The sequence below is a fragment of the Aedes albopictus genome, chromosome 1 (assembly GCF_035046485.1).
Source record: "Aedes albopictus strain Foshan chromosome 1, AalbF5, whole genome shotgun sequence".
Taxonomy (NCBI): Eukaryota; Metazoa; Arthropoda; class Insecta; order Diptera; family Culicidae; genus Aedes; species Aedes albopictus.
This window is the reverse complement of record NC_085136.1, coordinates 190,840,824-190,865,291: the sequence shown is the minus strand read 5'-3', so window position 1 is coordinate 190,865,291 and position 24,468 is coordinate 190,840,824. Positions and strand designations below refer to the sequence as shown.

The following is a 24,468-nucleotide window of genomic DNA, read 5'->3' as shown; positions in this document are numbered from 1 at the left end:
AACTGCACGTTTGAAGATTCTAGATACTTTTTTCTTTATATTCTGCATTCTATACTAGAAGTTGCGAAGTTGAAATTTAATGTGTTTAGTGTTTAGCGTATTATATTAGACCGGCCCAAAAACAAAAATGTCGAAAAATTCCACGGGGCACCCTCTAGAATCGTGCCTTTGAATAAGAAGACCAATCTGTGAAAGATTCAGCTCAATCGGTTGAAAACTGAGCTGGCGCAAATGAGTTGAAGGTTTGTATGGGATGTTCAGCCCAAATATATTGGAAATTGGATGACCTCCAGTCTCTCATACAGCACGCCGGTTTGGCGAGTTCGATTTGGCTCAGAATTGAAAGAATAACAGTTGATACCCTAATGAACAACTTTGTAGAAGACCATATCATGATAAAACTTAATTTAGTTGCGGTTTTAGCCTAAAAAACCAAGATGAGGACATCTTCCCCCGTTTACTCTCGGTTGTTATATGCACGTGTTGGTCGGCCGTAGCTTGCGCGCTACATCATAGGCAGCTATGTAATTCTACATTCTCTCGATACTCACCCACATGCGTGAGCAATGAAAATGAAGGACAACATAGCCGCCTATGATGCAGTGAGCAAGTTTCGAACGGCAAACGCGTGCTGCATGTAACAACCGAGAGTAAACGGGGGAAGATGTCCTAATCCTGGTTTCGTTGGCTAAAACCGCAATTAAATTAAGTTTTATCATGATATGGTCTTCTACAAAGTTGTTCATTAGAGTATCAACTGCTATTCTTTCAATTCTGAGTCAAATCGAACTCGCCAAACCGGCGTGCTCTATGAGAGACTGGAGGTCATCCAATTTCCCATATAATTGGACTGAACATCCCATACAAACCTTCAACTCATTTGCGCCAGCTCAGTTTTCAACCGATTGAGCTGAATCTTTCACAGATTGTTCTTCTCATCCAAAGGCACGATTCTAGAGGGTGCCCCCTGAATTTTGAAAACTTTTTTTTCGCTTCATACAACTGTGGGCCGGTCTAGTATTATATCTTCAATTATTGCCTCAGGATGCAGATACCCCTGATGGAATCCAAAACAGTGTTTTTGAGCACTTTCACTTGTCATCAGCCGAGAAAATTAAAACTTTTCTGATTGATTCCGAGAAGGCAATTTAAATTCATCTGTCCATCTCGTTTTAATTTAAAATAGAGACAAACATTATATTCCATTAAATCTGAACTACAAACATTGTAGCTCGTTCATTATAATTAACCAAGCCAAACGTAGTCTCCCACCTTTTCCCAGCATGGTTTGGTTTCAATGTGCTTCCATAAATTGGCAGGCATTCGTTCGTACAATGATTGTACGTAGGTAACATAGCGCTGCCGCATTGTGTAGTACAATGGTAAACCGCACTCCGAAACTTGGCAACTTTCCACAATTTCGAGTTGATTGTTTTAAAAACCACTTTGTCTCTTTGGAGTGGTATTTCTTAGCCTTTTGCTCGGGGCCTCGGTTGGTGTGCCATACTTCGAAAGAGATGTATTATACGTAATACACTTTTCCCATCAGGGCATTTGCCTGCGGTGAATAAATTAAACCGTAAAGTATATTTATCGTGAAAATTTATTTTATGGACTGTACGAGTGACAAAGTGATACGGAAACACCACCGGTCTCTATTTGTGGAAGTTTTCTCCGTCTTCTTCATTTTCTTCGGATGGTCATCACCACTCCGCACGGACTGTGTCCTCCAGACGGTTTACTGCTTTTCCGAATACGAGGAAGTGTCCCGGGAGTTGGCCAACATCCGCACCGCATTCGATATTTCTTTCCGTCTCCTTGGTGGACTTCATGATGAGAGTACTATCTGAAGTAATTTATCTCGACGCAAATTAAAGGCGGAATGCTTTATCGTTTAATTATACGGTTAATTTAATGCAGGAAAAGGTTTATAGCCCAGCTCACACTTCTAATTTGACAAAGATGTCGCCGTACGCTTGACTGTCCGTTGGCTCACGGTGGCCTAAGTGTTTATTTATCACAATTTGCTACCAAGTCCAATTCTCTGGAACAGACTATATGAGTTAGGTGCTAGGAAACAAGACTTACAATTTGTTTTGGGGTATCATATCTAGCATTACTACTCCTGGGAAATCCCATGGATATAAAATGACCAACAATTTGGGACGATGCGTAATTATTTCTGCAGAGGCTTATTTTCTGCAGAGTGGCCATTTTTGCTCAATTTTTGATTTGTCTTAGCTATGATGATTCAATTTTGGATGCAACGTCACTCCTAACTAGCAACATATTCCACCTGTATGAAGAATGATTCCATTGATTTGGTAATTAAATCAAAATCAATGTTTCAAAACAATGGAACGTTGTAGCACTTCTGTATGCTAACAATTAATTTACCCCAGTGACACCACTCAACAAACTGTTCCAAAACATTTCGCAGATGATGACAGTCTTCTAGCGACCGGATCGCCAAATAAATATTTAGATCATCAGCATAGATGAGTCTGCAGGTTACGGCTAATTTCGAAGTGACACCATTGAAGAGAAAAACAAACAGCAGAGAGTCCAAATTACTTCCAAGAAACATAAGGACGCCCCCATTACTAGTGCACGCCCTCCAGTAGAGAATGTCATCACAGATGAACATATCCCGTGACAGGTCGTCGGTAAAAGAAAAGTGAATTCGACTGGTAAAAACAGGTCCGACAAACGGAAACTCATCAATCATCAACAGGAGAAATAAAGGCGAAGCTCTTATCGTCAAAATAAGTGACGACACGTACGTGGAGGCTCTGCGTACCATGCGAGCTAATCCGGACCTTACGGATCTAAGGAAAGACGTGTATAAAATTTGGAATGCAAAGACTTGGACAAGGTCGCATCGGAGGAGAAATTTGGGTTGGCTATGAAGCAGCAGTTCGAGTTAGGAGAAGCCAGGATGACCATCCGCGTAAGAATCTGACCATCTGGCACGATCTACCGATCGATTCAGCCAACAAGGCACTAAGAGTTGGCAAGATCAAAGTAGGCTGGTCTGTGTACCCGCTGACTTCCTCTCAGCAATCGGAAGTGTGTTTCAAATGCCTAGAGTATGGTCATCTGGAAAGAAATTGCAGAGGGCCTGACAGAAGCAAACTATACAGAAGGTGTGACGGGGAAGGCTCAGGGTTGCAGGAAGTCCCCGAAATGCCTGATCTGCCCAAACACATAGAACAGCAATCACCCGACAGGTGGCCGAAGATACCCCGCCTTCAATCAAGCGAGTGCGACCAGAGTTTCCCATTGCTCATGTGTACATAAATGTGACAGCGAGCCTCCCACCAAATTGTCTCACAGCTCTTCAAAATCGCAGTGTGCTGCGCTGCTAGGAGGCTCACGAAAATTTGGTGGGTGCGAGCTAGGCACATAGCTCCCGGGGAGCTCGTCTCATGCGCTGCGTGAGCTGTTGGTATCTAAGGTAAAAAACACCTTCTTGGTAACGAAGAACCACAACAACTTTTTTCCGTACACAACACAAGTGTCTGGTTGGTTTATGCGATACGACTAGGGACTCTCAATGCAAAGGTTAAGGTTCCAATTCCCGTTCGTTTAGGAAGTTTTTGTCGTGAAATTTTCTAATTTAATCAGCGCATGAGACGAAGCGCTTGAGACACATCTTGAGAAAAATGAGGCGCACAACTTTCAGTCTCAAAATGTACAGGGCTCCTGGGAGCTTGCTTGCAATGTGACTCCCGTACATGGGACTACAGCACGTGTACATCAACTCTGAGTGCGACTAAGTATTGTGCGTTGCAAGTAAAACACAATTATGGCGACTACTTTCCAAGGCCTTCAATGATGGACACAATTTAATCGCAGTGCAAATGCCACGTGCAGTCGCAGCAGTCATCATATCACCCGGCCATGTGACAACCTTTTTTCAAGAATTATCAAAGAGCGCTATGATGGAAAATTTGAAAACAGGTCTGTTTTCTTAGGCGACTGTCTCGCGCGTATCTCTGACTGCGGGTAAAAGTAGTCGCGAAAGTAGATTTTATTTTGATTCGTATAATAATTCAATTCAACCACAACCACTGTGGGCTTCAGGACATTTCCCCGAATTCCATTACCCCGAATTCCATTACCCCGAATTCCATTACCCCGAATTCCATTACCCCGAATGGCATTACCCCGAATTCCATTGCCCCGAATGATCCATTACCCCGAATGACCCATTACCTCGAATGATTTTTCCGCGTGCCTATCTGGAGACTGGGTCTGGGTAACAAACGGTGCTCGAAGTTAATAGCCATGTTTTCAACAAAGATTTTCCTTCTTTGCGCATATGTTGTTCTTTCAAGCAATACAGTGGCGTTTCGGTTTTATCACTAGTTGTTTTAATCACTACTTGTTCAAATTCACGGTTTTCATTTCGATTTTATCACGACTTTTGTTTCGTTTTTATCACACTTATTCTAAAACATTCCAAAATCAATATAAACCAAGTTCACTAAAACAGTTAAAAAATGCGAACTACGGTTCGTATCTTTTGAATGTGATTATCAGATATGTATTATTCTTTCAAACATAGGCTATTCTTTCTAGTTATTCTTTCAACGAACGAACGAAACGAACGAAAACTGTTATACAGTGGTTTTTCGATTTTGTCACGGTTCTATTTAATCACGCTCCATTTTATCACACTCGATTTTAGCACGCTATTTTTTTTTCGATTATATCACGCTATGATATCGATACAAATATTGCTAAGCACATATTCCAAACTATATAGGATACATCAATCGTCATAAGTAAGATATTTTGCACATTCGTATACGATTATAGTGCCATTGATGACAGGCCGGACATAGGATTCGATTATCTAGAGTCACATTCCCTGCATCGAGTCCGGTCTGTATGCGTCAATTCCACGCATTACGTTATCCATCAGAGGTCTCCAGTTTGCCTTTGAGAATAAGGTTTTGGATCGCCAATTCAGAGACGGCGTATTCGATTCCCATTCCGGCCAGGAACTTTTCTAGGCTTTCCTATGCATACACAGAAAGAAATTCTGAAAACTACACGTGACCTAAATATAGAAACATTTGAATTTTCATTTCATTTCATTCGATTTAACATAAAATAATTTCTGGAACACAAAGTTGTAAGCAAGTTTCATACTGTAGACAACCTGTAATATTAAAAACCGATGGAGAATTGTGTTGAAAGCGATGCAGGTCATTTTGTTACAGCGAACTCGATGTAACAATTGTTAACTGTGTAGTGTATGTCCCACAATATACAAATTCATACAATGGCAGGCAAAGAAAGCCTTCAATTAATAACTATAGTAGTACTCAAAGAACACTATGTTGAAGAGAGGCAGCCCAAGTTCCATTGGGAACGTAGAGTTACAAAGAAGAAGTAAAAGAAGAAAAGACGTTTTACGTTAGAATCTTACTTTGGTTCCATTTTTTGTATTTTAATTATTATTAACGAGCTTTTAAACCCGGGGCTCGTTCATGTCGGGACCCACGGTTTCACTTTACTTCCGTAGGGATAACTAACATTTTGTAAATTTATCGGTTTTATAAGTTGATATGTTGTTTAATTAATGCCAACCTGCATATCGAATGATCAGAAATTAAAGACAGAACATTCAAACTTCGTGGCAATTGTACATCAAAGCGTAACGCGACAACATCACAAAAATGTCAAATTTTGATTTTTCAACCAGAAATTCCCAACCTTCTGGAAACACTTTAGAAAATGTTAAGTACTCGACGATAAATTTAAGCAATTATCTTTATTTTGCTGTGTAAAGATTGGAAACATATGGAAACATTGTTCCATGAAGTTCAAAAACTTTGCTGTAGATGTACAAATAATACCTCCATTGTTTGATCTTATTTACTGAGACATTAAAAAATAATTACATACAAGAATATTAGACTTCCATTACCGGGTTTGATATTTTGTGCGTTTTTGTTTGATTTTTTTGTGTGCAAGTGTACTTTGATTGATAAACGCCTTCGCGAAAAAAGATGTTTCAATTATATCACGCTCCAATATATCACGCGAATTTTTTTTTTTTCATTCGTGATATAATCGAAAAAGTACTGTACCTTGTATACGTTAAATCCAGCATATTAGTAGTTCCGTGTCAAAAATCAAACTCAATCCACCAACGCAAACCAAAATTAAAGTATCCCAAACTTGGCCAATTTGTATAAAAATCGGCGTTTGTTCGATCAATTATGCACCACAGTGTAGCTGCTATGCACCACCAAGATGGACGATAGAGCAGTTTAACCATGTACTGGGCAAGATCACCGAGGAGCTAATCGGTCGAAGACCAATCGTCATTGCTGGCGATATTAACTTTTGGGCAGACGAATGGAGTCTCACAACCTCAGGATCAAGCGGTCTACTGGAGGCTCTGGCTAAGCTAAACATAAGTAGACATCACCGCGCTTAAGACCGAGATAAGAGCAACCAAAAAGGCATGCTTTGAGGGTCTCTGTCAGAGTGCCAATACGAACCCGTGGGGTGACGCCTACAGGATCGTTATGGCCAAGACGAGAGGTGTGATGGCTCCTACAGAGCAATCTTCAGAGATGTTGGAGGGGATCATTGGAGGGCTTTTTCCGCGTCATGATCCAAGTCCTTGGCCTCCTTTCGTAGGACAGCCGGGGACTGGGGTTGGCGATGAGGAGAGGGTCACCGATGCGGAACTTGCGGGGATAGCTAAGTCCCTTAGCGTAGGTAAGGCCCCAGGTCCGGACGGAGTTCCGAACCTGGCCTTAAAAGTAGCTATTGCAGAGGCTCCCGAGATGTTCAGGTCTGCTATGCAGAAATGCCTGGACGAGGGAGTTTTCCCAGAAGCTTGGAAGAGGCAGAGCCTGGTACTATTGCCAAAGGCGGGGAAACCACCCGGAGACCCGTCGGCATATAGACCAATATGCTTGATTGACACGGCGGGGAAGGTGCTCGAAAAGATCATCCTCAATAGAATGTTGAGGTTCACCGAGGGCAAAAATGGTCTTTCGAGCAACCAGTACGGCTTCCGCAAGGGGAGGTCCACCGTAGACGCTATCTTGTCGGTTACAAAAACCGCCGAGAAAGCACTCGAGCCTAAGAGGAGGGGAATTCGCTTTTGCGTGGTAGTGACTCTGGATGTAAGGAATGCGTTTAATAGCGCCAGCCGGTCTGCTATTGCCGATGCGCTCTTGTGTCTGGGGATACCGGAGTACCTGTACAAGATTCTCGGAAGTTACTTTCAGAATCGCGTACTAGTCTACGACACGGAGGTGGGTCGGAAGTGCTTCCACATAACCTCAGGAGTCCCGCAAGGTTCCATCCTGGGTCCGGTGTTATGGAATGTCATGTACGACGAGGTGTTGGGGTTAGAGTTCCCAGTAGGAGTGGTGATTGTCGGATTTGCTGACGACATTACGCTCGAAGTCTACGGTGAAACGATCGAGGAGGTAAAGTTGACTACCAACCACTCGATCAAGGTTGTGGAGGCGTGGATGCGGTCCAGGAAACTGGAGCTGGCTCACCACAAGACAGAGGTGACGGTTGTTAATATCCTGAAGTCGGAGCAGCAGACGGAGATCAGTGTAGGAGAGTGCACTATCCTGTCAAAGCGCTCCGTCAAACACTTGGGCGTGATGATCGACGATAAGCTTACTTTCGGTAGCCACGTCGATTATGCCTGTAAAAGAGCCTCCACAGCTATTGCGGCACTATCCCGGAAGATGTCCAATAGCTCTGCGGCAAGCTCTGCGGTGTACGCCAGTAAGCGCAAGCTTCTGGCTAGTGTTGCTACGTCCATACTTAGGTATGGCGGCCCGGCGTGGGGCACCGCGTCAAGTCCTAAATGCTACCGACGGAAGCTGGAAAGTACTTACAGGCTTATGTGCCTGGGGGTTGCGAGCGCGTACCGTACCGTGTCACACGACGCTCTCTGCGTTATTACTGGTATGGTGCCTATCAGCATTCTTATCAGTGAGGACATGGAGTGCTTCGAAATGCGCGGCACAAGAGGCATACGCAGGACTGCCAGGATGGCCTCTATGGTCAAATGGCAGCGCGCGTGGGACAGTTCCACCAAAGGAAGGTGGACCCATAGGTTGATACCGAGGGTAGATAGTTGGATTAATAGGCGACATGGGGAAGTTACATTCCACCTGACACAGGTCCTTACAGGTCATGGTTGCTTCCGACAGTATCTACACCGTTTCGGGCATGCGGATTCTTCCGAATGCCCAGTGTGCAATGGTTTAGAGGAAACGGCGGAACACGTTTTGTTCGTGTGCCCGCGTTTTCGCACAATGCGTGACCGCATGCTTGCCACATGCGGGGAGGACACAAACCCGGACAACTTGGTCCAGAGGATGTGTAGGGATGAGTTTGGCTGGAACTCCGTTTCAACGGCTATCACCCATATCGTCTGGGAGCTACAGAGGAGGTGGCGCGTGGACTCGGAGAATGGCTAGTTCAGATGCAGTACAAGAGGTGGTCCAGGGGTTCGGAGTCGGCTTCGTAGGTCATACCGGTGCCCTGCGGTCGAGATCGACCCTTACAGCGATTAAGTGGCCGCGGAGAGGAAGTCCCGGTAGCGGTGCTGTCGTGGCGTCGGTCTACTGGGTTGGATCCGAGCCCGCGGTTGGAAAGGGGTCCCGGCAAGGGTCGGGGAGGTGGAGACCCTGCTGTCAGCAACCTTCTGGTGCATCTGATAGGGCCTGAAGGGTAGTGATACCCTTGCCTTCAGCAGGTCAGATCGGGTTGCACGTGGGCATCAGTTCTTGATGTCTGCAAAGCAGTTGGGCGCGGGCGGGGTTGACCTTGCCCGCCTTCCGAGGACAAAGGGAGTGGCGAGGACCACTCGGGATACTGGCTAAGCGCCAGCATGTTACCGTGATGGACTCTCCAGAGCGAGGGTGCGATGTGCACTAGCCCCTCTCTGAAGCAGTACCTTCTTGGTGGTTCCGGAGAGACGTAGGGTTTGGCGACCATAGGATTGGTTTAGTGGGTACGAGGAGAGAGTAGTCCTGGCTTTTACTTTTGTTGTAGAAGACGGCCTCAGACCTACACTACCCTAACCTTCTGTTAGGATGTCTGTAGAGAAGATTATCCCCCTATGGTTTAGAAGAAAAAAAAAACATCACCAACGAAGGTAGTACCAGTCCGTATCGTTGGGAAGCTAGAGAGTCTATCATCGACGTCACCTTGTACAGTCTCATGCTGATGACCGCGATAAACTGGAGAGTAAGTGAGGAATACACCCACAGCGACCATCAAGCTATCCGGTACCATATTGCAGACAGGGCTCGGCTGGAGTCTAAGAGGTACACAAATGAATGAGCGGAGGTGGAAGACAGCGAACTTCGAGATAGACGTGTTTGTGGAGGCGCTAAGGCAGGAGAACAAATAACTGAACCGCAGTGCAGACTACCTGGTAGATGTACTATCCTGCGTGTGCGACGCAACAATGCCAAGGATGGGAAACCCAAGAAACAATCGACACGCCTAGGCCTGATTCTCTTAAATGACATATACGACGAGGTATAGAAGCTGAGCCTTCCCAGAGGAGTAAAGATTGTCGGCTTTACCGATGACGTGGCGCTGTATGTGATCGGAGAAAAACGAGGAGAAATAGTAGTATTGGCACGGAGGTGATAGATGTGGTAATGGTGGAAGACTGGATGCGGGAGAAGAAGCTATCTCTAGCTCACCACAAGACCGAGATGGTAGTCATCAGCAACCGGAAGAATATGCGGCATGCAAGAATTGTGGTTGGTGAGTGCATTATCGACTCGAAGTGTGGAGTCATGCACTTGGGAGTGATGCTAGACGACCGACTGAACTTCAACAACCACGTTGTCTACGTCTGCAAGAAAGTCCCGGTGGTGATGTCGGCACTATCCCGAATCATGCCTGATAACTCTGCGATTTTCAAAAGCAAACGGAGACTACTAGCGAGCGTATCATCATCTTTCGTTAGGTACGCATGGCTACTGTGGTCGGCGGCATTGAAGACTGGAAGAAACCGCACCTAACTAAACAGTGCGTTCAGGCTGATGGTGATACGCTTGTCGAGTGCATATCCCAAGTAACAATTTCATTGCTCATTGGTTTTGTTTGATTTTTATTAGGGTTCTGTTACAGCAATAATTAAAACTCGCAGTTTTATGACTGCTTTTATGAAAACCATTGATAAAATGATTCATAGTATACTTGAAGATATCCATAAAGACTGATTTTAAGAGTAAACAAAACTTTCCGATTTGTAAACCTTCTGGCAATAATTATTACCACAATAAAACTGTTAAAACTCTCAACAGATGGCGATCCGCTCGATTAGTAACGACATCTGTTGGTGGAAAAGCAGAACTACGTCATTTCTAGGTTTATTGCGGTCATCATAAAAGTAAACTTGCTTTCGTTTTATTTTCGCTGATTATGGTTGTCGCCATATTGAAGAATTAGCTAACATGAATGGAAAATAGTTAATTTTGCTCAAATTAGCAATGAATTGATAGTTTGCCACCATTTCCATAACATGCTCTCATAAATAAACTCTCTCTGCTGAGTTTTCTTGTGATTCGAGATAGTTTTACTAAATAAACAAATTGATTTATTTCATTCCAAGTTGATAATATTCACTATTTTTGAAGCGCATTAATTTTATGATTCTGCCACCTCAATATTCACGGTAAAATTGAATGCGCATAAGCCTACCAACACAAGAATAACTAAAATATTACTTTGAAATGACTGCTTCTACTTACGAATGATGTATCGTCCTGAACTTTGCGTTCCATCGAAGAAGCTTCTCTGCATCTTGAGCTGTCATAGTTTTTGTTGAAAAAAAAACAACAACAATCGAGAATGGGAAATTTTTCTACTAGGTTTTAAAACGGTTTTATTGCTACTCTTTATGCGGTTTGCAAAACCTCTCCGAGAGTGGTCCACTTAGCCGGAAGATGCTCTTAAAGAGGTTATCAAGTGGTTTTGATCTATAAATCAGTTCTATTGTGAGTTTTATAAAATTGGTCATGAAGATCTCTTGTAGAGCCGAACAAAACTTAAAATGTTACTTGGGATCGAATCATCTCGTCAGATGCTCTATTTGAAGAAGATGACGAATGCTACAGGGACTGAGCAACGAGCAACAAGAGGAGTTCGGAAGAGATCGTGACCCAGCACACTATTCAAGTGGCAGCTACAGCGGGATAACGCTGACGAATGGCAGGTAGGCCCGTCCTCAAATTCTCGACCTGTCAATGTGGATCACCTGAGCACACGGGGAGGTTAACTTCCACATGACGAAATTTCTGTCTGGTCATGGGTGCTTTAAGCAGTACTTGGACAGATTCGGAAACACCGGAGCACGTCATCGTCAGCTGTCCAAGGTTCGCGCATCCACGAGGAGAAATGACAGCCATTGTCGGCGCTGACGTAAACGATGAAGAAAAGTGGAACGAGGTTAACAGGACTGTAGTTCAGATCATGTCAGTACTACAGCGAAGTTGGCGAGAGGTACAAATATTGGTTTCGGGAGATATTCCTTCGCCGGGGAACTCTCTGACGGAGTAGACTAGACCCACCGCCGCCAGGAACAAGTCGAGTAGAACACGTCGCTGCACCGGTCTGGATCATCAAAGCGCCAGTGAAGCAGACTCCAGAGCACACTGGCATCGCTGGAGTGACTTTGTAAGACTCGGCATGATGAAGATTAGGACCAATTTTACGCCTCCCCTCCGAAGAAATACTGCATGGTGCTACCTGAGGGGAATTGAGGGTGGAGGTGAGCTAGAAGAATGTATGAGTAGGTATGCGCACATTCGAATCCCACGCTCAGCCAAATGAACATAACATTGTCATAAGGCTTACTTATTAATCGGCCTTTGAACAATTCATTATCTCATAACGCAGAATCGGCTCACAGCTTGGCTTTTATATATGTTTAACAACATGACATTCTTAACCTCCGGCAGCCCTGTGGATTAAACTCGAGCTCAGTGATCCCGGCGTTCATGGATCGACTTCAGTCTTCTTCTTCTTCTTCTTCTATATGGCTCTACGTCCCCACTGAGACTTGGCCTGCCTCGCGTCAACTTAGTGTTCTTTGAGCATTACCACAGATATTAATTGAAGGGCTTTCTTTGCCTGCCATTACATGAATTTGAATATTGTGAGGCAAAATGATACATTATGACCAGGGAGTCAAGAAAATTTTCCCGACCAGAACGGAAATCGAACCTGCCGTCTCCGGATTGGCGATCCATAGCCTTAACCACTAGGCTAACTGGAGGATCGACTTCAGTCTGCTTCATTTTTAATTTATTTATTTTTTTACACTTTTCCAAAAATTCATGAGGTATTTCGATGATTTGTGATAGTTTTTTTTTCCACTGAGTGCACACAGCGCCTTAAGAAGATTTTTGGACTCCTCAAACTGAGTTAATTGGCAAATGTGACTTGATTCTCAAAGCTTTCTAACTAAAAATCGTTTTGGAGTGAACATATAGCCCTCCCAGTACACTTAAGCGCAATACATTGTGAAGTGGTGCGAAAAACCAAACATCTTAGGAGGGTTAAAATTGTCAAAGTACATATCCTTTTCATTAGTGGGATGACAATGGGACTACTTTCAACGGATTTGTGATTTTGAGTGAAAAAACGACTTTTGAATAGATGATGATTGATAATGGTTGAATGATGGTGTTTTGAGCCTTAAAGGAAATATCCGAGAGCGCCAGATGCCGCCTCCATCAGCCTTGTTACATAAATATTTATTGACCAGAAAATATGCAATTTGGTGAATGCGGTCAGATTCAATAAAATTTCACTGCTCCTCCTGAACTACTCTATGAAAGCTGAGATTTTCGAAATTCCTCACCACCGTCGAGAAGATGATGGTAATATGTAGCTGCAAAATTATACAGCGGGAAAACACGCGCTTGTTTTCTCGTAAAGCATCCATCCCTCGTCGAGCAGTGCAGAGTCACGAAAACGGAACCGGTAGCCCACAACACTGAAGGAAAGCTATAGTTTCGTTCGGATGCGGTGATGGTGAACTGAAGATTTTCCCTCTGACTCATAAAAGTATTCCTATCCGAACTATTCAGGAGGCAGCAGCGCAATGTTGGTAGCCATCGTTACAAGTGGAAGAATGGTTTTTGTGTGGAGAAACTCCTTCATTATGCGATAAAAGGCGTTATGCTCAGGATCGTCGCAGTGAAAAGGGCTGTAATAATGGCAGTATCATGGTAAACTAACCATTAGGAGCTGTTAAAACATGAATAGTTTCCATTCTTCCATAAATCACCCTCGCTTGACGGTAGTGCCCCATTTCCTGGTAATGACCTTCCTACACCAGGGATCAATTGAGTCAATAAAGAGTTTAGGAAGAATGTTGCCTACCGGTTAGATCTGTACGATAAACAAATGGGATCTTGGAAAGCTTCAGTAAGGTTTATTATGGAAATGCTTGTGATAGTTTTGATTAGAATGAAATGCAATATTTTACAATCTAAACGGTTTTCGTGCAGATTCAAATGATTAATAAAACATTTGTTCTAATAATTTATTTCTCCTCTTTTATTTCCGCAGAGTTATGCGACCCTCGGTCGAGCAAACAATAGTAGCAGTTCGGTGCAATCGACGCTAAGTCCCCTCAGTCATCAGCCTTCGTCCACGAGTACAACGCTGCCACTGCCATCGATTGTGGGTGGCGTCGGCGTCGGAGTGAGCAACCTCCTTAGCAGCCCGGCGTCCCAATCGCTCGTCACGTCCACACTCAATGAGTACCGGTTTCGACCGGAAGTGGTTACGACATCCAACCGAATACAGGAAAGTTGTATATAATATTTTATAAGGTGTATAGTCGTACTTTGCTAGATGTTTGCGGCACTCGTGGATGCGTTCTTCCTCCCTTTAGGTTTGCGGATTCATTTTTCCATTTGTGTCGTGAGGATGACAGTGGGAATTGTACGCTTGAGCGGAAATAGCGGATATTGAACGAACGTGTATCTGAAGCATGCTAAAGGTGGTATAAGCAAATAATACTCGAATTTTATTTTAAGTAGACCTGTACAAGGAAATGAAGCTATTGAATTATTGTGTACAAAACGGTTTTAGAAACATGTCCTGGCGAATCTCAAGTGGGTGAACGGAGGTGCAAGTGAAACTTATGAAGTTTTATCGAGAATTTTTATTAGTAAATTTTTCCTACAGAGCGGTGACCGACCTTTGTAAACTATTAGAAACTAGTACAGTATTAGAGAGAAAGATTGATTTTGAAGTTCCAATTATCTGACTGTTTTCCCGGAATAGTAAACTTCTTCTAAATACCTGCGCTGAGAAGGAAACAATTCTAGACTTGAACAAAACACGAAACGAAAAAAATGGTTTGAGAAATTGCGTTACTGACTGGACAATAACCGCACACTACTGGAAAAGAAACACGGAGAACCCAAGACATAAAAAGTAGGTCTTGAGTATATGTGAACGAATACAATGAGCAAAGGACGTACGACTGAATCATATCGTTTTTCTCATGGGTTATCAGATTTCCCATAGTGGCTCATTGAGCACAAATGAAAAAAAAAATAAGATGGAAAAACTACCACCAAAAACTATTTTAAGCCGCAGAAGCGAGGTAGAATATCAAGCAATTCCGATAGGCATCCAGAATCTCTTATAGATAGTGTTGGTTTTACAGCAATGACTGCGTCAAAGAAGTAATGTGTGCTATCGACTATTTAGTGAACAGAAAATGCTAGGATAATTTTGTAAAACAAAGGCGAACACGACACAAACGAATATATTGGTAATGTGAATGTAACGAATGATGGTGTCAAGAAAATCGTGAACTCCATATAAAAAGTCAACAGACGGATGTCGGTTGACTAAATAAACAAATTTTACCAAATTTGTTGATCTTTTCATTTGAAATAGAATTGAAAGAATTTCTGACTTGATCTTATTGGACTTGGATTGGACTTGGATTGGATTTGGATTGGATTTGGATTGGATTTGGATTGGATTTGGATTGAATTTGGATTGGATTTGGATTGGATTTGGATTGGATTTGGATTGGATTTGGATTGGATTTGGATTGGATTTGGATTGGATTTGGATTGGATTTGGATTGGATTTGGATTGGATTTGGATTGGATTTGGATTGGATTTGGATTGGATTTGGATTGGATTTGGATTGGATTTGGATTGGATTTGGATTGGATTTGGATTGGATTTGGATTGGATTTGGATTGGATTTGGATTGGATTTGGATTGGATTTGGATTGGATTTGAATTGGATTTGGATTGGATTTGGATTGGATTTGGATTGGATTTGGATTGGATTTGGATTGAATTTGGATTGGATTTGGATTGGATTTGGATTGGATTTGGATTGGATTTGGATTGGATTTGGATTGGATTTGGATTGGATTTGGATTGGATTTGGATTGGATTTGGATTGGATTTGGATTGGATTTGGATTGGATTTGGATTGGATTTGGATTGGATTTGGATTGGATTTGGATTGGATTTGGATTGGATTTGGATTTGGATTGGATTTGGATTGGATTTGGATTGGATTTGAATTGGATTTGGATTGGATTTGGATTGGATTTGGATTGGATTTGGATTGGATTTGGATTGGATTTGGATTGGATTTGGATTGGATTTGGATTGGATTTGGATTGAATTTGGATTGAATTTGGATTGGATTTGGATTGGATTTGGATTGGATTTGGATTGGATTTGGATTGGATTTGGATTGGATTTGGATTGGATTTGGATTGGATTTGGATTGGATTTGGATTGGATTTGGATTGGATTGGATTGGATTTGGATTGGATTTGGATTGGATTTGGATTGGATTTGGATTGGATTTGGATTGGATTTGGATTGGATTTGGATTGGATTTGGATTGGATTTGGATTGGATTTGGATTGGATTTGGATTGATTTGGATTGGATTTGGATTGGATTTGGTTGGATTTGGATTGGATTTGGATTGGATTTGGATTGGATTTGGATTGGATTTGGATTGGATTTGGATTGGATTTGGATTGGATTTGGATTGGATTTGGATTGGATTAGATTGGATTTGGATTGGATTTGGATTGGATTTGGATTGGATTTGGATTGGATTTGGATTGGATTTGGATTGGATTTGGATTGATTTGGATTGGATTTGGATTGGATTTGGATTGGATTGGATTTGGATTGGATTTGGATTGGATTTGGATTGGATTTGGATTGGATTTGGATTGGATTTGGATTGGATTTGGATTGGATTTGGATTGGATTTGGATTGGATTTGGATTGGATTTGGATTGGATTTGGATTGGATTTGGATTGGATTTGGATTGGATTTGGATTGGATTTGGATTGGATTTGGATTGGATTTGGATTGGATTTGGATTGGATTTGGATTGGATTGGATTTGGATTGGATTTGGATTGGATTTGGATTGGATTTGGATTGGATTTGGATGGATTTGGATTGGATTTGGATTGGATTTGGATTGGATTTGGATTGGATTTGGATTGGATTTGGATTGGATTTGGATTGGATTTGGATTGGATTTGGATTGGATTTGGATTGGATTTGGATTGGATTTGGATTGGATTTGGATTGGATTTGGATTGGATTTGGATTGGATTTGGATTGGATTTGGATTGGATTTGGATTGGATTTGGATTGGATTTGGATTGGATTTGGATTGGATTTGGATTGGATTTGGATTGGATTTGGATTGGATTTGGATTGGATTTGGATTGGATTTGGATTGGATTTGGATTGGATTTGGATTGGATTTGGATTGGATTTGGATTGGATTTGGATTGGATTTGGATTGGATTTGGATTGGATTTGGATTGGATTGGATTTGGATTGGATTTGGATTGGATTTGGATTGGATTTGGATGGATTGGATTGATTTGGATTGGATTTGGATTGGATTTGGATTGGATTTGGATTGGATTTGGATTGGATTTGGATTGGATTTGGATTGGATTGGATTGGATTTGGATTGGATTTGGATTGGATTTGGATTGGATTGGATTGGATTTGGATTGGATTTGGATTGATTTGGATTGGATTTGGATTGGATTTGGATTGGATTTGGATTGGATTTGGATTGGATTTGGATTGGATTTGGATTGGATTTGGATTGGATTTGGATTGGATTTGGATTGGATTTGGATTGGATTTGAATTGGGATTTGGATTGGGTTTGGATTGGATTTGGATTGGATTTGGATTGGATTTGGATTGGATTTGGATTGGATTTGGATTGGATTTGGATTGGATTTGGATTGGATTTGGATTGGATTTGGATTGGATTTGGATTGGATTTGGATTGGATTTGGATTGGATTTGGATTGGATTTGGATTGGATTTGGATTGGATTTGGATTGGATTTGGATTGGATTTGGATTGGATTTGGATTGGATTTGGATTGGATTTGGATTGGATTTGGATTGGATTTGGATTGGATTTGGATTGGATTTGGATTGGATTTGGATTGGATTTGGATTGGATTTGGATTGGATTTGGATTGGATTTGGATTGGATTTGGATTGGATTTGGATTGGATTTGGATTGGATTTGGATTGGATTTGGATTGGATTTGGATTGGATTTGGATTGGATTTGGATTGGATTTGGATTGGATTTGGATTGGATTTGGATTGGATTTGGATGGATTTGGATTGGATTTGGATTGGATTTGGATTGGATTTGGATTGGATTTGGATTGGATTTGGATTTGGATTGGATTTGGATTGGATTTGGATTGGATTTGGATTGGATTTGGATTGGATTTGGATTGGATTTGGATTGGATTTGGATTGGATTTGGATTGGATTTGGATTGGATTTGGATTGGATTTGGATTGGATTTGGATTGGATTTGGATTGGATTTGGATTGGATTTGGATTGGATTTGGTTTGGATTTGGATTGGATTTGGATTGGATTTGGATTGGATTTGGATTGGATTTGGATTGGATTTGGATTGGATTTGGATTGGATTTGGATTGGATTTGGATTGGATTTGGATTGGATTTGGATTGGATTTGGATTGGATTTGGATTGGATTTGGATTGGATTTAAATTGGTTTGGATTGGATTTGGATTGGATTTGGATTGGATTTGGATTGGATTTGGATTGGATTTGGATTGGATTTGGATTGGATTTGGATTGGATTTGGATTGGATTGGGATTGGATTTGGATTGGATTTGGATGGATTTGGATTGGATTTGGATTGGATTTGGATTGGATTTGGATTGGATTTGGATTGGATTTGGATTGATTTGGATTGGATTTGGATTGGATTTGGATTGGATTTGGATTGGATTTGGATTGGATTTGGATTTGGATGGATTTGGATTGGATTTGGATTGGATTTGGATTGGATTTGGATTGGATTTGGATTGGATTTGGATTGGATTTGGATTGGATTTGGATTGGATTTGGATTGGATTTGGTTTGGATTTGGATTGGATTTGGATTGGATTTGGATTGGATTTGGATTGGATTTGGATTGGATTTGGATTGGATTTGGATTGGATTTGGATTGGATTTGAATTGGATTTGGATTGGATTTGGATTGGATTTGGATTGGATTTGGATTGGATTTGGATTGGATTTGGATTGGATTTGGATGGATTTGGATTGGATTTGGATTGGATTTGGATTGGATTTGGATTGGATTTGGATTGGATTTGGATTGGATTTGGATTGGATTTGGATTGGATTTGGATTGGATTTGGATTGGATTTGGATTGGATTTGGATTGGATTTGGATTGGATTTGGATTGGATTTGGATTGGATTTGGATTGGATTTGGATTGGATTTGGATTGGATTTGGATTGGATTTGGATTGGATTTGGATTGGATTTGGATTGGATTTGGATTGGATTTGGATTGGATTTGGATTGGATTTGGATTGGATTTGGATTGGATTTGGATTGGATTTGGATTGGATTGGATTGGATTTGGATTGGATTTGGATTGGATTTGGATGGATTTGGATTGGATTTGGATTGGATTTGGATTGGATTTGGATTGGATTTGGATTGGATTTGGATTGGATTTGGATTGGATTTGGATTGGATTTGGATTGGATTTGGATTGGATTTGGATTGGAATTGGATTGGGTTTGGATTGGATTTGGATTGGATTTGGATTGGATTTGGATTGGATTTGGATTGGATTTGGATTGGATTTGGATTGGATTTGGATTGGATTTGGATTGGATTTGGATTGGATTTGGATTGGATTTGGATTGGATTTGGATTGGATTTGGATTGGATTTGGATTGGATTTGGATTGGATTTGGATTGGATTTGGATTGGATTGGATTGGATTTGGATTGGATTTGGATTGGATTTGGATTGGATTTGGATTGGATTTGGATTTGGATTTGGATTGGATTTGGATTGGATTTGGATTGGATTTGGATTGGATTTGCATTGGATTTGAATTGGATTTGAATTGGATTTGAATTGGATTTGAATTGGATTTGGATTGGATTTGGATTGGATTTGGATTGGATTTGGATTGGATTTGGATTGGATTTGGATTGGATTTGGATTGGATTTGGATTGGATTTGGATTGGATTTGAATTGGATTTGAATTGGATTTGAATTGGATTTGGATTGGATTTGGATTGGATTTGGATTGGATTTGGATTGGATTTGGATTGGATTTGGATTGGATTTGGATTGGATTTGGATTGGATTTGGATTGGATTTGGATTGGATTTGGATTGAATTTGGATTGGATTTGGATTGGATTTGGATTGGATTTGGATTGGATTTGGATTGGATTGGATTTGGATTGGATTTGGATTGGATTTGGATTGGATTTGGATTGGATTTGGATTGGATTGGATTTGGATTGGATTTGGATTGGATTTGGATTTGGATTGGATTTGGATTGGATTTGGATTGGATTTGGATTGGATTTGGATTGGATTTATATTGGATTTGGATTGGATTTGGATTGGATTTGGATTGGATTTGGATTGGATTTGGATTGGATTTGGATTGGATTTGGATTGGATTTGGATTGGATTTGAATTGGATTTGAATTGGATTTGAATTGGATTTGGATTGGATTTGGATTGGATTTGGATTGGATTTGGATTGGATTTGGATTGGATTTGGATTGGATTTCGATTGGATTTGGATTGGATTTGGATTGGATTTGGATTGGATTTGGATTGGATTTGGATTGGATTTGGATTGGATTTGGATTGGATTTGGATTGGATTTGGATTGGATTTTGATTGGATTTGGATTGGATTTGGATTGGATTGGATTTGGATTGGATTTGGATTGGATTTGGATTGGATTTGGATTGGATTTGGATTGGATTGGATTTGGATTGGATTTGGATTGGATTTGGATTTGGATTGGATTTGGATTGGATTTGGATTGGATTTGGATTGGATTTGGATTGGATTTATATTGGATTTGGATTGGATTTGGATTGGATTTGGATTGGATTTGGATTGGATTTGGATTGGATTTGGATTGGATTTGGATTGGATTTGGATTGGATTTGGATTGGATTTGGATTGGATTTGGATTGGATTTGGATTGGATTTGGATTGGATTTGGATTGGATTTGGATTGGATTTGGATTGGATTTGGATTGGATTTGGATTGGATTTGGATTGGATTTGGATTCGGATTTGGTTTTGATTTGGATTGGATTTGAATAAGATTTTGATTGTTGGTTTGGGGACCAAGAGGGTTTCAGTCAGGTACCTGGATGTCTCAGGGATGTTTCAGGAAGTTCCATAAAGGTTCCAAGGGGGTATCAAAAGCGCTTCAGTGATTCTCAAGGCATTCCATCAGATCGAGAGAGTTTCTGAGACGCACTAAAAGGTCTCAGGGGTGTATCTGGAAGTTTCTGGAGCGTTTCAGGAAGTTTTAAAGGAAACAGGAGGTCCAAAGTGCGCTTCAGGGTTCCCAGAAATTTCCTTGAAGTCTCTGGGGTCCCAGCCGATTGCAAGAAGTTTCAAGGGTGTTCCAAAGAGTCCGAGGGGGCGTACAGAGGTCTCTTAGGCTTTAAGGGCTGTTTAGGGTGTTCCAGGAGATGTCAGGGGTCCTAAAAAGTTCTTAGGGGTCTTGGAAAAGGTGGTCTTGGGGCTCTCAGGGTCATTTTAAACGGATTAGGGGGTCTCAGGGGCCTCGACTGTGTCTTGTAAGTAAAGTGTAATACTGAAAGAAAATAAAATCATTCAGGTTTGTTATATCAAGCATCGAGCACGCGTTCGGAGAACCCAAGATATCACATCCCTAGAAGCTAACAGGGGCATTTCAGGGAATGTCGGAAGGACTGCACGAGGTCTCTGCGGCGATTCATAATACTGAAGTTCTCCTGAAATTTCCGTAATGTTTTTAAAACACTTCTTAAATCCTTTGAACCCCCTTGAAGGCTCAAATAACCATCATTCAGTCATCAGCAATCATCAATTTTTCAAAAGCAGTTTTCTTCCTCTAAGTCACAAAACCGTCATTGAAAATTATTTCACTGTTATCCAGATGGTGACCAGAGTGCAGTGATAAATTTTTATTAACATTGGTTGAGATTTCAACGAGAAAACTGCTTTTGAGTTTTTGCTAAACGATGATGGTTTGTTTCCTCTGAAACACCCCTGAAATGCCTTGAAACGCCCTTAGAACAGTCTTAAAATATTCTTGAATTCCTGAAACGAGTCATAAATTTAAGGTGCTACTGAAACCCATTGAAAAGCATTTTATAGGCAGCTCCAGAAACTCCCTGAAATGCACCTGGAAACCCCTTGAAGCGCTCCTGAAATGCTATCGAATGTCCCTAAAACCTCTCGGTACACTCTCAAAAATTTTCTGAAATCTGCTGGGCTTCTCTAAAACGCCTGGAAACGCTCCTGAAACGACTTGTGTGCACTTCAGAGGCTCCTGAGATCCCCCTTGAAACGTCCTTGTAGCGCCCATGAAATCCCTGAAATTCAATTAACACGACAACGAGACCTGTCGGGACTGCCTGAGAAGACTCCTGAAATCCGCTGAAGCGGCCCTGATTCCCCTTAGAACCACATTTTCGCGTTCTTTGGGAATTTCCTGGAACCCCCCTGGTCCCTTCCAAATTCCCAGAAGCAAATCCAACTAACGCAAACTAATAAGTTTCCACTTTCAAGACTCAGTTTATACTCTTTATGCTGGCATGCTTACTCTCACAGAAAATTTGACTTTTGAGCGGTGCCGACATCGTTTCAGGAGTCTTTCGAGAGATCTTAGCGAGGTTCAGATGCACTTAAGGTAGTGTTAGAGAGCTTAAGGGGATTTCATGATGTCGAAGTAGTAGGGTTAAGAGCGTTTCAGTGGATTTCTACGGACACCATGAGGTTTAAGAGGGTTTGGTGCATTTCAAGGGGTGTCAGGGGCGTTTCAGGGGATCTCAGGAGCATTCAGGGGCATTTCAGGAGGTTGCAAGGATTCTGAGGAGCGTATCAGGGATCTCAGAAGCGTTTGAGAGGGCGGTAGGGAATCTCAGGATGTCGCGTTGCAAGGAGTGTTGTAGAATTTCAAGCGATTCCAGGGATATTTCACCGAGTCTCAGCGGGTTTCACAGATGGCCCTTTAGATCCCTGAGTTCCTCTGAAAAGCGCCTTTGATTCACTAAAACACAACCGAAGCAACTTTGAAACTCCCTGGAGCTGCTTGCTTTGAAGCTTCCCTTAAATCCCAAAAATAAACCCTCTTGACCACATCACAAACCCCCTTGAGCACAATATTCTCCGTTTAAACACTGGATTAATTTATGCACAAAATTCCCTCTTTCTCGTTTCCTTTCCTTTCAACATTACTGAATTTAATAAAACCCAGAGACGAGAATTGTCAGATTAAAAGACACAAAACAAGCAACAAAGAAGGCGCGGCGATTACTCTTTATCCAAACTGGTAAGGGACTGTTCATAAACCACGTAGACCAAATTTTGGCCATCTCAGAACCCCCCCCCCCCCCCCCCCCCCCCTCCTTTGTAGATTTTCGTACATACAAAAATTCAAAAATTTGTATGGAGCGTAGACTTTGGCCCACACACACACACACAAAAGTCTGCGTAGTTTATGAATGATCCCTAACAGATAATAACATGATCTCGAAAATTTTTGTTGCAGATAAAACGGAAGCTGAATTTGTTGCGTACTTTCCAACTCGTGAATATTCGATTATTAGGGGGATCAGGACACCCGGGGCGAAATGGACACCCCTGTTTTTGTCGAAACCGTTGACTTTTTTTGTCAAACTTTTAATGCATAAGTGTAAAGGAACAAGTCATGGTTCTATTTTTTTCAAAAGTACCATTTTTATTGCTGCAATATAACCAAAATATCATTGAAATTGAAATATGTTTTTCATATGGTGAAATTCTTATAATTGCGAAGCAGCATCAAATAAGGTACACTAAAACCTGTTTTTATGCACGTTATTTTTATGCACATTTAATTTATGCACGAAGGTCTCCAGTAAATTTAGCTTACCCTGCTACAACAAACCATCAGGTAGATCATTCCCTTCCGGTATGACTCTGCAGCCATAGGTAATCCTTGCGCTGATGGTGGGTACACAATCATCATTTAGTTATGCACGACGGGAACTATTGCAACGGCGGTCAAGGGGTGTTTACAGAGGAGAGCAAAGGAAGGTTACAGGTTCGTTTTTGGGTATTTCCGAAGGTCTCATGTGCGTTACATGGGGTCCGAGTGAGTCTTAAGGGGGTTTCGGAATCATTTCAGGAAGTCTCAGAGCATTTTAGGCTGGTTTCAGAGGCGTTACGGAGGCGTTTTTAGGGGTTTTGGTTTAGGAGGATTTTTTGAGGCATTTCAGGATATTTCAAACCATTTTGGGCGTGATTCAGAGGCGTTACGGAAGCGTTACTGAGCAGTTTTCAGGGTGTTCGGAGCTTCTCAGGTACGTGACATGGGGTCCGAGGGGGTTTAAGGGGCATACTGGAAGCATTACAGGATGTTTCAGACTATTTTCGGCTTGATAAAGAGGTGTTACGAAAGCGTTACGGAGGAGTTTTTGGGGGGGTTTGGGGCCACTCAGGTGCGTCACATGTGGTCCGAGGGGGTATAAGGGGGATTTTGAAAGCATTTCAGAACGTTTCAGAGCATTTTCTCGGGATTAAGAAGCGTTACGAAAGCGTTACGGAAAAGTTTTCAGGGGGTTTGGAGACCCTTAGATGCGTAACATAGAGTCCCAGGGGGTCTCAGGGTGATTTTGGAGGCATTTCAGGACGTTTCAGAGCCTCTTCGGTGGGATTCAGAAGCTTTACGGAAGCGTTACGGAAGAGTTTTCAAGAAGTTCGGAGCTTCTCAGGTGCGTTACATGGGGTCCGAGGGGGTTTAAGGGAAATTTTGGAGGCATTTCAAGCAAGACGTTTTAGAGCATTTTCGGGGGATTC

At 41.8% G+C, this 24,468-nt stretch overlaps 1 protein-coding gene across 2 annotated transcripts in view; it reads left to right on the top strand.

The window, feature by feature from the left end:
- LOC115257165 (hemicentin-1) overlaps positions 1–14,923 on the top strand; it is a 499,013-nt gene extending 484,090 nt beyond the window's left edge. For both annotated transcript variants that reach the window (XM_062846043.1, XM_062846044.1), the window contains one exon: positions 13,603–14,923. In XM_062846043.1, coding sequence (XP_062702027.1) covers positions 13,603–13,857 — 255 coding nt within the window. In that variant the 3' untranslated portion in view covers positions 13,858–14,923. The remainder of the gene's footprint in view (positions 1–13,602) is intronic.
- Positions 14,924–24,468: the final 9,545 nt, after the last annotated feature.